Source organism: Electrona antarctica, assembly GCF_951216825.1.
Source record: "Electrona antarctica genome assembly, chromosome: 4".
NCBI classification, from domain to species: domain Eukaryota; kingdom Metazoa; phylum Chordata; class Actinopteri; order Myctophiformes; family Myctophidae; genus Electrona; species Electrona antarctica.
This window is the reverse complement of record NC_136809.1, coordinates 56510240-56526044: the sequence shown is the minus strand read 5'-3', so window position 1 is coordinate 56526044 and position 15805 is coordinate 56510240. Positions and strand designations below refer to the sequence as shown.

The following is a 15805-nucleotide window of genomic DNA, read 5'->3' as shown; positions in this document are numbered from 1 at the left end:
GCCAAGCATTAAGCCATTTATGCCTGACGTTGACATAAAAAAAAATAAAGTCTTCTAAATCCTGAGTTTTCTGAAAAACCCATGTTTTTATGTCAGTACGGTTCTCAAACATATTCATGTCAAGGACTCTAAATATATATGACATTGGCCGCCGACCCCCCATCTGAAAATATGTTGTTTCAGGGACCCTGACAGCTAAGATTTGAGTTATAAACTCGCTCTGAAAGATCTTCAAAGATTTTCGGGACATTTTCACGATTTTTCAAAAATAGCAGACCTACAAGCTCGTAGCGCGGCACTCGGTGCCGCGCTACGAGCTTGTAGATCTGCTATTTTTCAACAGATAAAGCATAACATAATGCTTAAAACATCAAAAGGGGTTCCCGCCCAAAATGGGTTAAATCCCCCGTCCACGCCTGCACAAATAACAGGAGGTGTGTGTCGTGTTGGTGCACAGGCATGAGGCTGAGGCTGACATTCCTGGAATCAACTATCTGCACACATGTTCAAAATGAGCAACCATTATTATGGGAGCCGGGGGGAGCTTATTGAGCGACATAGAAATGACGTAAACAAGGGGGGAATAATAATTGTTTGTACCGTGGTGTGTGTTGCAAATTATACAACAGGTCGTTTCGAGGAAGCAATCTGATTGGTTGAAACATGGCCTTCTAGCCGTGGATCAAACCAGCACCATTCACCACCTAATCAAAACAAAGAATTCAGCTGCTCTGTTTTCCCAGAGCGCTAACAAACTCGGTGGCTAGGCTAGCTAGTTTCTTGGGACATTTGTGGTCGTAGTGACTACATCTGTCATTAAAAGAATATATTTTCTTAGTTTTAAGGGTGACTGTTGTATAATTGCAATATTACACTCGAGGGTGTGGTTTAACGTGATTATTGCCACTTCAGTGATGTTTGCGGAACTCGACTACGTCTCGTTCCTGACCGCATCACTGTCGTGGCAATAATCACGTTAAACCACACCCTCTCGTGTAATATTGCTTAATAAGAGCACCCTGGATGGACGCTGCAGGGTGGGCAGTTATTGTTTTTTCCCAAAGGGGCCAAATAGATAATTACACAAAATATATGTTGTATAATTATAGAACTGGCTTGTAAAGTCATAATCTGGTAAATATGGGATTTTGTAACTGTATTATAAGAAAAATAAAACAGAGGGGGGGGGGGGGGGGGGGGGGGTTTGGATTTTATCCTGGGCTGGAAACCTTTGTCAATACATTTCAATACATTTCAATTTCAATAAAATAAGAAACAGAAAATATTGTGGAGGGCCGGGCCAATAGGCTGAACTCAATTATGCGTAATATACATTTTATTTCTATATAAAAAAAATCACACCCGTGTGAAGTGAGGGGCACTTTGCCACCGAGTGCCGCGCTATGAACTTGTAGGTCTGCTTTTTTTGAAAAATCATGTAAATGTGCCTCAAATCTTTGAATATATATTCAGAGTTTCATTTTTTTAACTCAAATCTTTGCTTCTGGAGGGTCCCTGGAACAACATATTTTCAGATGGGGGTCGGCGGCATATTACATATAATTGTTGTGGTCCTTGACATGAAATATTGAGAACCACTGATACAGAAACATGAGTTTTTTCCTGAAAAAAATTCATTTTAAAAAGACATTTTTCTTATTTCGTCGTCAGGCCTAAATGGGTTAATAAACCGGGGCTGTGTGTCCACATAAAAAAACATCATTTCTGTACAATCGTTATGAGGCTATTATGAGTTAGAAATGTTGCCGTCATTACCGTAAACAAGTTGTTTTTCCTTGTGTCCTCCAGGTTGCCAACCTGGCCTGTTCCATCTCCAACAACGAGGAGGGCGTGAAGTTGGTGCGAATGGCTGCCACGCAGATAGACAGTCTGTGCCCACAGGTGAGAGAATGGCTGCCACGCAGATAGACAGTCTGTGCCCACAGGTGAGAGAATGGCTGCCAGGCAGATAGACAGTCTGTGCCCACAGGTGAGAGAATGGCTGCCACGCAGATAGACAGTCTGTGCCCACAGGTGAGAGAATGGCTGCCACCCAGATAGACAGTCTGTGCCCACATAGGTGAGATAATGGCTGCCACGCAGATAGACAGTCTGTGCCCACATAGGTGAGAGAATGGCTGCCACCCAGATAGACAGTCTGTGCCCACATAGGTGAGATAATGGCTGCCACGCAGATAGACAGTCTGTGCCCACATAGGTGAGATAATGGCTGCCACACAGATAGACAGTCTGTGCCCACAGGTGAGAGAATGGCTGCCAGGCAGATATAGACAGTCTGTGCCCACATAGGTGAGATAATGGCTGCCAGGCAGATAGACAGTCTGTGCCCACATAGGTGAGATAATGGCTGCCAGGCAGATAGACAGTCTGTGCCCACATAGGTGAGATAATGGCTGCCAGGCAGATAGACAGTATGTGCCCACAGGTGAGAGAATGGCTGCCACACAGATAGACAGACTGTGCCCACAGGTGAGAGAATGGAATTAATTGTTTTGTCCAACAGCTCCAGTGCAAAACATACAATAAAAATCACACCCGTGTGAACTGAGTGGTGTAAGGTCTTATATAGCCTGATCAGCTGTGGTCTGACGTAATGTCTGACGTAATGAAATCACTCCCGGGTAAACTGGGTGACCGTAGCATGCCATGCTCATTTTTTGGTACGAACAGACAGACAGACAGACAGACACGTAAACTTACAAAGCCAGTCGTAGGAGTGGTTTACACCACTCAAAAAGAGCATGATGAACATGCAAATGCATTACATCATGCAGTAAACTGAATGCAGTAGAAAAAGGCATAGCTATAAGTTAAAAAGGCATGAGTTAAACGTGCAACACCAAAAACAAAATACGTTAACTGACCAACCCCCTCCCTCCTCATCTCTCCCCCACGGCCCCCCTTGATTCATTACATAGTCTAATGGCCCTTGATGGGATAAAGGAGTTCTTAAGTCTATCTGTGCTACATGTCTGGGATAAAAAACCTGTTACTGAATTTGCTCTTCTGAGAACAAAGTGTGCAGTGGGTGACTAAACATCGTCCAGGATGGCTAGTGTCTTATAGCCAGAGTCCTCTTCTCTGCCATCACACCGCCACAGAGTCAGGCTTGGTCCCTGTCACCTTGCCTGCTCGCTTAATCAGTCTGTCTAGTCTGGCTGTGTCGTTCCCTCCCCAACACACCACAGCATTGAAAAGACATAATCAGTCTGTCTAGTCTGGCTGTGGCGTTCCCTCCCCAACACACCACAGCATAGAAAAGAACGCTGGAGAACACTGACCGGTAAAACATGTTGAAAGAGGCCAGTGTCCTCAGGAAATACATCCTACTCTGACCCTTCTTATACACAGACAGCTGCCATGCAGATAGACAGTCTGTGCCCACACAGGTGAGCGAATGGCTGCCATCCAGATAGACAGTCTGTGCCCACACAGGTGAGAGAATGGCTGCCACCCAGATAGACAGTCTGTGCCCACATGGTGAGAGAATGGCTGCCACCCAGATAGACAGTCTGTGCCCACATATATGTGAGAGAATGGCCGCCACCAGTGTTGTTTTTGGCAGCAAATTTGTATTTTAGTTTTAGTCTTAGTCTCTTAAATATAGTTTTCATTTAGTTTTAGTGACATTTTAGTCACCGGGAATGTTTTAGTGTTAAGTTTAGTTTTAGTCGACTAAATATCATAGGATTTTAGTCGACTAAATCTACAGGTGATTTAGTCGGCTCAAATGTGTTTTCGCGGGCCTTGATGGCGTTGTAATGGCTGATTTTACACTTGCTGAAAATAGCCGATCTACAAGCTCACAACGCGTCGCAGCGCGACGCGTTGTGATCTTGTAGATCGGCTATTGTCAGCATGCAAGCAAGTGTAGAATGACTTAAAACCGGACCTCTTGTCCACTAGTCCCTTCCTAACATTTTAGTCTACTTTTTATTTGTTGACGAAATTGTCAGTATATATTTAGTCTTAGTTTTAGTCATCATAGCTTAGTTTTTATTTAGTTTCCATTCAGTTTTCCTCAGCGGGAAAAATGTAGTCGACGGACATTTTCCGTCTTAGTTTCAGTCGACGAAATGAACACTGATAGACAGTCTGTGCCCACATAGGTGAGCGACTGCAGTGCGATTCCTTTATTGAAAACCTTAGTATAGTGCTCTGAAGCCGTTATACTGTTCAGGAAATGAAAAAGAAAGAAACAACAACCCACTTTATCCCGAGAACAATCCGATCCGTCCAATCAAAATGAAAACTCGCCGCATGTTATAGTCCTGAGGATCATTCCGTGGGAGTGCAGTGCAGAGAGGGAAGAGTCGGTATGATCATCTGGAAAAACAAACACATTCCATCAAATCCCCCTAGATATGGATCATCCCCGAATGACGTCAATCGACGTCAATCCCTGAATGAACATTGTCTATGACATAGACAAATGTCTTCTGAGAACAAAGTGTGCAGTGGGTGACTAACATTGTCCAGGATGGCTAGTGTCTTATAGCCAGAGTCCTCTTCTCTGCCATCACACCGCCACAGAGTCAGGCTTGGTCCCTGTCACCTTGCCTGCTCGCTTAATCATTCTGTCTAGTCTGGCTGTGTCCCTCTGTCTGTCTGGCGTTCCCTCCCCAACACAGCACAGCATAGAAAAGACCTAATCAGTCTGTCTAGTCTGGCTGTGTCCCTCTGTCTGTCTGGCGTTCCCTCCCCAACACAGCACAGCATAGAAAATACCTAATCAGTCTGTCTAGTCTGGCTGTGTCCCTCTGTCTGTCTGGCGTTCCCTCCCCCAACACACCACAGCATAGAAAAGACCTAATCAGTCTGTCTAGTCTGGCTGTGTCCCTAGAGTGTGCATGTGTGTGTGTGTGTGTGAATGGGTGAATGTAATGCACAATCTATGGAAATGTGTGTGCATGTGTGTGTGAATGTGGTGAATGTAATGCACAATTATGTAAAGCGCTTTGGATAAAAGCGCTTTACAAATGCACCATTTATACCGGCCTGATAATAATGGGTGCTGCACTAAGTATACACTGACATTCTGACAATGGGTACAACAGATAAAACCATGTACAATGGGGTCTTGCATAAGCGGAGGTGCCAGCGTTCTCGAATGGGCATCATTCCCAACGAGCATAAAACCCACAGACAGACTTCCAAGCATGCTTTATTCAACCTGCAAAAGAAGCAGATCTACAAGCTCCCAACGCGTTGCATCGGGACGCGTTATGAGCTTCTAGATTAGGCTATTTTCGCTACTCGTCAACAGACCTTTAACTATGTTGCCGATGCCCTGAGGTCGCGCTGAAACAACACGGCTTCGTAATCCGGCACAGTCAGGAAGCAGGAGATAAACTATTAATTTGGTGTCCGTTAGGTCACACGTATATAGAGTTGCTGGCCGGCTCCATATAAGCAGATCTATAGGTGATGATTCCATTCTGTTTGATGAGGTCAGATCAACATAATGGAAAGGGGAACTGCCCTTTTTATTTTTATTTTTCATATAATTTATGCTATTGGGCATCCTTTGACCACTTCATTCCATGTTGATCTCTGACCTCATCAAATCCCTTAGATCTCCATATATGGAGCTGACCTGTTCTGACTTTAGCTCCATATATGGAGATCTAAGGGATTTGATGAGGTCAGAGATCAACATGGAATGAAGTGGTCAAAGGATGCCCAATAGCATAAATTATATGAAAAATAAAAACACAAAATATAAGAGGTTTCCATGGCCGACAGTGAGGTCAGATCAACATGGAATGAAGTGGTCAAAGGATGACCATTAGCATAAATTATATGAAAAACAAAAACAAACACATTAAAAACACAACATATAAGAGGTTTCCATGGCCGACAGTGAGGTCAGGTTACAAGGGTCCTCTTGTAGTGAGAGGTCACATGCTGTCATGTTTAGAGGTCAAAGGTCAGGATACAAAGGGTCCTCTTAGTGAGAGGTCACATACTGCCATGTTTATAGAGGTCAGAATGTTAGATGTCTGCTGGACCTCGATGCCATTTTGTATTCACTCACTCTCACGTCAAGCAGCTCTGAAGTGGCCTGGATCTAAAACCAGATTCACACTGTCATTGTATTGTGTGTGTGTGTGTGTGTGTGTGTGTGTGTGTGTGTGTGTGTGTGTGTGTGTGTGTGTGTGTGTGTGTGTGTGTGTGTGTGTGTGTGTGTGTGTGTGTGTGTGTGCGTGCACGTGTGCGTGCGTGCGTGCGTGCGTGCGTGCGTGCGCGTACACCATGTGTATGCCCTTTAGATTGTCACTAGCTGAATATGTCTCCACAAAATGATACAGCCTCTTCTTAGATGATTCACTTTTGGGAAAAAAATGTAGGCTACAGTGAAAGTCCTTCCGAACGAAGGGAGGGGGAGGGTGTGGGGGACTGAAGCGAGAGAAGTTATTGAGAGGAAGAGGTGAAAGAAGGAACAGGCGGATCACAATAGACTGTAGTAATTAAGCCATTGTTTCAAAAGGTTAAGGTTTGTGGACTATATTCACGAGGGACGTGCACCGCTACGCTAATAGATAAGAGACACAGTGGAATGGATGTAGGGGAGGGGGAGTGTGTGTGTGTGTGTGTGTGTGTGTGTGTGTGTGTGTGTGTGTGTGTGTGTGTGTGTGAGTGTGTGAGTGTGTGAGTGAGTGAGTGAGTGAGTGAGTGAGTGAGTGAGTGAGTGAGTGAGTGAGTGAGTGAGTGAGTGAGTGAGTGAGTGTGTGTGTGTGTGTGTGTGTGTGTGTGTGTGTGTGTGTGTGTGTGTGTGTGTGTGTGTGTGTGTGTGTGTGTGTGAGAGAGAGAGAGAGAGGCAGGGCCATCTTAGGGCCGGCCAGGCAGGCTTATTACATCCACTGAGGACTGACTGTGCACTGTGATATTTGACCTCCGGCAAGTCAAGGGAGCAGCTGCAAATTCATTCCCAAAGCGCCTTCTTCGGCAATGTTTGGTCCACGCAAGAGCTAGAGTCCAAAGGCCACAACTAAAGAAGCGGAACAACTGAAGCGCTGGAAAAAACATGGAAGTTGTTGGTTGGTTGGTTCGTTTGTTGGTGTGTGTGTGTGTGTGTTGTTGGGTGTATGTGTTGGTGTGTGTGTGCGCACGGATCATTATTAAATTCAAGAACCGCTGTCTGTCTGTGTGTCTGTCCACTTCCGCATAGAGCAAAGCGCCTCCTCACAACGCCACAACGCACGGACCGCCTCGCGGAACCTAGCGCCACACAGCCCTGTCCTCCAACCTCAATCTGCCCTGCATTACACACGCCAAACATTCTAACAATCATCTTAATTCAATTAATTTGCGTCAAAAACAACTCATCTCCCCCGAAAATCACGAGTCACCAGTGTAATGCATGTTGGGAAGGACACTGATTAATACTGGGACACAGTTTTCCGTGCAACATTCCCCATGCTTATCTGTCGGGGACTCGGGGTGGCCAAATGGACTAATGGAGACGTTTTCTTAACCGCCTACCGTTAGCACGCAACAACAACAGGGTTTAACTACACCCGGACGGGACGGGGCATTGCCTTGGCAACAGTTACAATACTGTGCACTTATATATCTGTTGGATCATAACATATGAATACTATAATCCGGGGAAGACAGATCCCGTGCCGTCGGAACAACACAATGACAAAAAATACATAGACAGATGCAATGACCAACGCTGGCTCAGTAGCTCACGAACGACACATTCCGAAATCACACAAACTATCTCATTCTTAACCTGATTATATAAAGAACAAACTACAACTTGCTTTGCAGCCCAAAAAGCCAACCTCCACGTTCACCGTTTAATAGCTTATATCAGACGGTGAGCGGTTAGGGACCGTCTACAAAGTGCAACACCGAACGTGAAAATATTAAATAACTTCCATGTATAGGCAGAATATCACCACCAAATTTACATCACACAGCAATGGTGTACTTATGATTGTACTGCAGCATTTTCTTGCAAAAGAAACTAGCCTACTAATTAGCCTACTTTTGTACCCAACCCAACTTCCCAAGACCATCTGTAAACAATTCCCCCCCTATCAGTAATGTGATATATTACATCACATTACCCACACTGAACATCATTTGCTGTTCATATATTCAGAACGGGTAAGGACTAGTATATTATATACATACACACACACATATACAGGTCCATCTCAACTAATTAGAATATTTTGTAAAAGCTCATTTTCTTCCATAATATAATTCAAAAAGTGAAACTTTCACATATTCTCAATTCATTGTGCATAAAGTGAAGTATTTAAAAAAAAAATGTTTTAATCTTGATGATTATGGCGTACAGCTCAGGAAAATCAAAAGATCCTATCTCAATGAATGCCAATTCTAATTCATTGAGATAGGATTTTTTTGATTTGCATGAGCTGTACGCCATAGTCATCAAGATAAAAACAAAAAAAAAGTTTTTAAATACTTCACTTTATGCACAATACATTGAGAATATATGAAAGTTTCACTTTTTGAATTATATTACGGAAGAAAACAAACTTTTACAAAAATATTCAAATTAGTTGAGATGGACCTTATACACACTGCACTCGCACTCTGGCCATACATTTCGCCCTCGAATTTTGTGGACGGTCACGCAACATCTAAATTATATCTAAATTGTATGTGTATATATATGTATATATATATGTAGTGTATATATTCAGTATATTATAATTGCAAAGAAGAGGAAAAGAGGAATACATCGGCAGCTATTAGCGGAGCCACGCGTCCCAGCTGTCATAAATGAGCGGTAATGACTTCCTTGGTGTATACGCGTGCCTTCAGCAACACATGTGTGTTGATGGATGTGCATGTGGACACACCGCCTGGCTGCTGTCAGTATATAATGTATGCACACTGCCGCCACTTAATTATGCAGACGTTTATACCAGAGAACACTATTCATGTTGTTCATTATTAAGACATTCTGGGCGGGAACCCCTGTTGGTGTTTTTTTTTTTAAGCATTATGTTATACTTTAGCTGTTGAAAAATAGCAGATCTTACAAGCTCGTAGCGCGGCACCGAGTGCCTCTGCAATTTTGTTTTTACATCTTGAAAATGTGCCGCATATCTTTGAATATCAGAGCGAATGTTTTTAACTCAAATCTTTGCTTCTGGGAGGGGGGGGGGGGTCCCTGGAACAACATATTTTTAGATGGGGGTCGGCGGCCAAAATACATAATTTTTGGGGTCCTTGATATGATATGAAATAGTTTGAAAAACCACTGACGGAATGATGATTTACAAGACATTTTGTAGGATCTATAGTCTCAGTCCCAAATGTGTTAAAACAAATGCTATAGGGATAGCTGTGTGTGTGTGTGTGTGTGTGTGTGTGTGTGTGTGTGTGTGTGTGTGTGTGTGTGTGTGTGTGTGTGTGTGTGTGTGTGTGTGTGCGTGCGTGCGTGCGTGTGTGTGTGTGTGTGTGTGTGTGCGTGCGTGCGTGCGTGCGTGCGTGCGTGCGTGCGTGCGTGCGTGCGTGCGTGCGTGTTGCTTGTTTTTGACTCGGATGCATAATGGCCTGTTTTGTGTAAAGATTAGTCACTGATGTATTTTTAGGATGTTTAACCTTGCCAACTCCTCCGTGTTTAACCTCATTACACTAACAAAGAGAATGTTAAACCGGGGCGTATGTGCACGTCAGAACCACACCGTGTCACTTTATGGTAAAGAGACTCTAATAAATGCGTGATCTTTGGCCTGGCTGTTGATTAGGGAGTCATTCAGGATGCCCTCTCTCTCTCTCTCTTCCCACTGCACAGTTTCCACGCGTCGTAGATAGATGTCGTTAGGCGGAGACCTTGTATCTCCATTTGTTTTTGTTTTTTCAACTCGTTCCTCCCCCGTAAATCAGCGGTTTTCAACCGTTTTTTCATTTCAAGTAAGTAGCCTTGCCGAGCCATGAGGCCCATAGGGCAGGAGCCTATCTCCTGTTTCTGTAGCGTAAGGCGTAATGACGCTAGTATGTCGCAGGGACTTACCCCCAATCCAACCCTTGATGCTGAGTGTCAAGCAGGGAGGCACTGGGTCCCATTTTTTAGAGTCTTTGGTATGACCCGGCCGGGGATTGAACCCCGACCTCCCAGTCTCAGGGCGGACACTCTAACCACAAGGCCACTGAGCTGGTTTTCATTTCAAGGCCCATTATTTATTCGGCATTTGAGCCACAGACCACCATTTCTGACTAAATTTGACTGAGGGGCTGCCATTGGATTTTATTTTTTAATTAAAATTTTTCATGAAAGCAGGGGATCATATAGCTTCAAATTGACATATTGGTTGTTCAGTTTGACCCACCGGTTTTGGAGAGTAATGTCTTGCAGAAAACAGCGAGTTCAGAAAACAGGCTTGAAAGGTTCAACCTCTGTGGACTCTAACATGTAGCTAGCTACATGTTTAAGCATTTATTTCATATGTACATGTTTTCTGTGGACTCTAACATTACACCTATAGCTACATGTTTAAGCATTTATTTCATATTTACATGTTTTCTGTGGACTCTAACATTACACCTATAGCTACATGTTTAAGCATTTATTTCATATTTACATGTTTTCTGTGGACTCTAACATTACACCTATAGCTGTATGTTTAAGCATTTATTTGATATTTACATGTCAATTTCAGCTCTGGCACTTATTTCAGACATGCTCTAGTATGTGAAGAGTCTGCCTGTGCTATTAACTCATTTTCGTTTTTCTCCTCTGGTGAAAAGCTGGAGTTTGCGCGATGGCAGGCTCTCAGTCAAATTTGGTCACATTTGATGAGATGTAGCCTCTGAGACCCAAGACTAAAGAATATGTTGTTGTCGTCAGATAGGATTTTGTCTACAATTCCATGCTGCGTTGATGTGGTTCTCCATTAGAAGAGACAACTGGCTCCTGAAATTACAATTATTCTAATTGTGTAAACTTCTTGTAAATTAAGTAATGCCAGATGTTTGAACAACAATGTAACTCTTAAGCATATGCCTTTCACGCGGAAGGTTGTGGGTTCGAACCTTAGAGTATATATGAATAGAGACGGCACCGGATTTCTCCTCCCATCCACTTGCATTACGTTGCTCTAAAGCGCATGAGGCGATTTCACTCCTCCTTCCGGGTAGGAACAGAGTGCATTCTGGGATTGATTGGGCCCAAACACATGAACGCGCTGGTCCGTTGACTATCATTGCTCCGTTTGCGTGCGTTCACGTATGAAACATTCGTTCACGTGTCATGGGCCCAATAACATGAACGTGCGCAATGATAGTCAACGGACCAGCGCCAGCTCGAGCTGCAATGACAAGTTCGGCCACTATGTCCATTTCGCCTCAGGGTTTTCTCCGGGTGCCGTCTCTATTAATATAATACTCTAAGGTTCGAACCCATGCCTGGGGTGGACGTCGGCAAGAAAGGCATGCGGTCACAACGGGTTCCTATAACGCCAAATCAAAATGGGTTCAGATCTGAGCCAAGTCTCCCGAGGAGGCGCGTCCGGAAGCCTGTCCTGGACGGACGTAAAAACGGATCCCCGGCCCGTCTCTTTCGCATCATCAGCTCATCAACCCGCGCTCAGAGCTGTGTTGGTTTTTTGGCAGTAAATGTCTATTGTAGTTTTATTCATAGTCTCTTGAATAGTTTTCACTTAGTTTTAGTCACATTTTAGTCACCTGGAATGTGTTAGCGTTAGTTTTAGTCGACCAAATGTCATGAGATTTTAGCAAATGTCATGAGATTTTAACAACGTGTCGCGCTGCGACGCGTTGTGAGCTTGTAGATCGGCTATTTTCAGCATGCAACCAAGTGTAAAATGACTTATACTGGATCTCTTGTCCACTATAGTCCCTTAATTCCTAACATTTTAGTCTAGTTTTTAGCTGTTGACGAAATTGTCAACACATTTATTCTTAGTTTTAGTCATCATAGCTTAGTTTTCATGTATAGTTTCCAATTCGTTTTCGTCAGTGAAAAAAGGGAGTCGACGAACATTTTTCGTCTTAGTTTTAGTCGACAAAAACAACACTGCCTCAGCAGGGACAAATTAGCCATTGGGCCAGTGTGGGGCCATGGCCCAGGGGCCCTTAATTGGCTCTCAGGGGCCCTTCGGGGAAATTGGACCGTGCAGTACTATATTTGACGCACTGAAAAGGCCTCCTGGGGGCCCTTCATTGGCTGTTGATTTTGTTAAATTTGGGTGCAGTACTTAGTTTAGACAGTTGTTGGTTTAGACTAGTCATTGGTTAGACCAGTCATTAGTCCTACAACTACAACCTACTGTATCTCAAACCCTCACCCTAAACCTAACCTCCCACGGGGCAGCACACCTAAACCTAACCTTAACCCATGTCTAACCAATGACTAGTCTAAACTAAGTATTACTTACTTACTTACTGCCCTTTATGCCGGCTGGCATGTAGGGCAGCAACAAAGGATCTCCACTTCAGTCTGTCCTGGGCCAGCGTCTTTATAGATCCCCAGGTGTGATGCAGGGTCTTCAACTCTCCCTCCACTGTCCTACGCCATGTGTTCTTGGGATTGCCCTCTGGTGTCCAGTGAAGTGCAGTTTTGGTGATGTTGTCTTGTTCTCTACGTATTACATGCCCAATCCATTTCCACCGTCTTCTCATAAGGATGGTATCCATGTTTTCTTGTTTACACAGATCAAGAAGGTGTTGGTTGGAGATGGTTTTGGGCCAGAATATTCGTTGGATTTTCCTTAAGCTTTTGGTGTGGAAGGTTGACAGTTTGTGTAGATCATTTTCCGTCGTTCTCCAACATTCGGAACCGTATAGCAGGGTAGACAGGACACAGCTCTGGTACAGTCTAAGTTTGGTGTTGGTGCTGTACTGGGCCGACTTCCAGACGTTGTTAAGCCTCTGTAAGGTGTTTCTGGCCTTGCTGAGCCTGCTTGTGATGTCGCTACCTGCGCCTCCATCATGACTTACTACGCTGCCTAAGTATGTGAAATGTTCTGTTGTGGGTAGGTTTATTCCTTCTATGTGTACTGGTGTGGGGTTTGGGATGTTGAGCACCATCAGTTCTGTCTTCTTCTGGTTGATCTTCAGACCTTCTTGCTTTGCAAAAGTGTTCAGACGACTTGTTTTCTCTTGCAACTGTTGGTGTGTGTGGGAGAACTAAGCATGCACCCCGTTAAATTTAGGTTAAAACGATGATAAAAACACGGAAAAATACGAAAATGTTGCGCGCTGCACGTGCGCTATGGGGGGCCCTGCAAAAATGACCGGCCCAGGGGCCCCTCGTGGGGGTTAATCCATCCCTGTGCCTCAGAGCAAGGTATAGCTCAGGATAACATGGACGTGTGTTAAGGACCAGTGTTTTCACTGTGGTTGTGGCCTCTCTCTCTCTGGCCTCAGGTCATCAACGCTGCCCTGACGCTGGCTGCCCGGCCCCAGAGCAAGGTGGCCCAGGATAACATGGACGTGTTCAAGGACCAGTGGGAGAAGCAGGTCCGCATCCTCACCGAGGCGGTGGACGACATCACCTCCGTCGATGACTTCCTCTCCGTGTCAGGTAACGCAGTATAGTGTGTTTAACCTATTCTGGGCGGGAGGGAACACCTTTTGGTGTTTTAAGCATTATGTTATGCTTTAGCTGTTGAAAAATAGCAGATCTACAAGCCTGTAGCGTGGCACTGAGTGCCGCACTAATGACGCTATGAGCTTGTAGGTCTGCTATTTTTGAAAAGTCTTGAACATGTGATGCAAATCTTTGAATATATGTTCTTTCAGAACCAACATTTTAACTCAAATCTTTGCTTCTGAAAAATACACATATTCTTGGGGGTCCTTGACATGAAATAGTTTGAGAACCACTGACATTCAGAAAACTGTCATGATTTAGAAGACATTTGTAGAATCCTTCCCAGGTCTAAATGGAAACCCATTGAAACCTGAGACCAGTTTCTACAAAATGTCTTCTAAATCATGACAGTTTTCTGGACCCTCAAACTGTCTGCTAAAGCAACTAAATCCACCACTTCTCCCCCTATCATGCAAGTTATTGACAATATATAAAGTCACGACACCAACTTTGATGAGGCAGTATTGCTTTGTTTTCAAAATATCAGAAAGGTTGTCTTCATTTCCTGAAAAAGGTATATTTTGGAGATATATCTTTCTTTGTTTTCTCTTTTATTTATTTTTTCAACAAACAGTATCCAGTCCAGCATTTCAAAACGTAATTGCGTTCCGTAATTCCCATCGAGTTCTTCATGCCTATATGCATTGAATGAATCCACCTTCCATTCACCGCTGTTCTCTCTCAAAGTCAAAGTCGTATACGATTTGTCACACACGTTACCGCAGTGAAATTTGTTCTCCGCATTTGACCTGCATCTCTTGGAGCAGTGAGCCGCATCCAAGGAGCGGTGAGCTGCAGCCGTGCCGCGCTCTGCATGGCATCACGTACCACAGACGAATAACAGTCTAAGTCCACACTATTGATCCATAATATATAAATGATAGATAAGGGATTTTGATTAGTTGATTTGACCGCCCCCCAATCCAACCCATTGATGCTGAGTGTCCCATTTTTACAGTCTTTGGTATCTTTTTTTATTTACCCAGGGAAGTAGCTGAGCACAGGTGCTCATTTTCAGCAACGCCCTGCACATAGACACACACACACACACACACACACACACACACACACACACACACACACACACACACACACACACACACACACACACACACACACACACACACACACACACACACACACACACACTAAAACCTGGGAGCTGACCAGTACAACCACAGTCTTATACTGTTGGCCACTAAGCAGCTCCAGGGGGAGCAGTTGGGGGTTCAGTGCCTTGCTCAAGGGCACTTCAGCGGTGTTGGGTGAGTGATGACAATCACTTTTTTCTGCCCGCCCGGGGAATCGAACCGGCAACCTTTCGGCAACAAGGGCGCTCCTCTAACCCTTTTTTGTCTTACTCCTCCAGAGAACCACATCCTGGAGGACGTCAACAAGTGCGTGATCGCCCTGCAGGAGGGAGACGTGGACACTCTGGACCGGACCGCCGGAGCCATCCGAGGCCGCGCCGCCAGAGTGGTGCACATCATCAACGCCGAGATGGAGAACTACGAGCCCGGCGTCTACACGGAGCGCGTGCTGGAGTCCATCAAGCTGCTGTCTGAGACCGGTACGTGTACCGTACCGTCGTCGTTATAAAGGGACGCCTGCTGTCGTATTAAAGAGGATGACGATTATCAAAAAGCATGGAATACGGATGTGTATATTACAGGAAACTCCCGTTAAACTTTTTTATTTTTTCCACAATTTTGTAACCCATTTTTTCACCCCTGTGTCAATTATCTAATGTGATCCTGGGCTCTCTACACACCCTCCGCCAACCTAGTCCCCATATATGGGGGACATGGGGAGAGCAACGGACTTGAACTCATGCTTCCCTCACGCCTGAGTGTCCAAGTTGCTCCTTTACACGTGACAGGGGGGAGTTTCCCTGGTTGGACGTAGCGCGTGGAAGGAACACGTTATTCCAACCAGTTCCGCCTTTCCCCTCCATCAGGCGCCCCGGCTGGCCAGGGGGAGGCAGTTTTTTTAGAGACCAGGATTACTGCATGTTTTTGTGAGGGTATCTACCCTAGGGGGCCCGGGGATAACATGCAAAACAAACTCCCCAATTGTACCATCACACCTGTATGGTACATGTACCGTACCGTACCGTACCGTACCGTACCGTACCGTACCGCATATTAACTGTATATGCCTGCTAAACATGAGGTTTAC

The 15805-nt window shown here is 44.7% G+C and overlaps 1 protein-coding gene across 1 annotated transcript in view; it reads left to right on the top strand.

The window, feature by feature from the left end:
• ctnna2 (catenin (cadherin-associated protein), alpha 2) overlaps nucleotides 1-15805 on the top strand; it is a 782371-nt gene that overhangs the window by 669547 nt on the left and 97019 nt on the right. Inside the window, 3 exon segments of the mRNA XM_079499975.1 lie at nucleotides 1810-1902; nucleotides 13402-13558; nucleotides 14997-15197. Coding sequence (XP_079356101.1) covers nucleotides 1810-1902; nucleotides 13402-13558; nucleotides 14997-15197 — 451 coding nt within the window.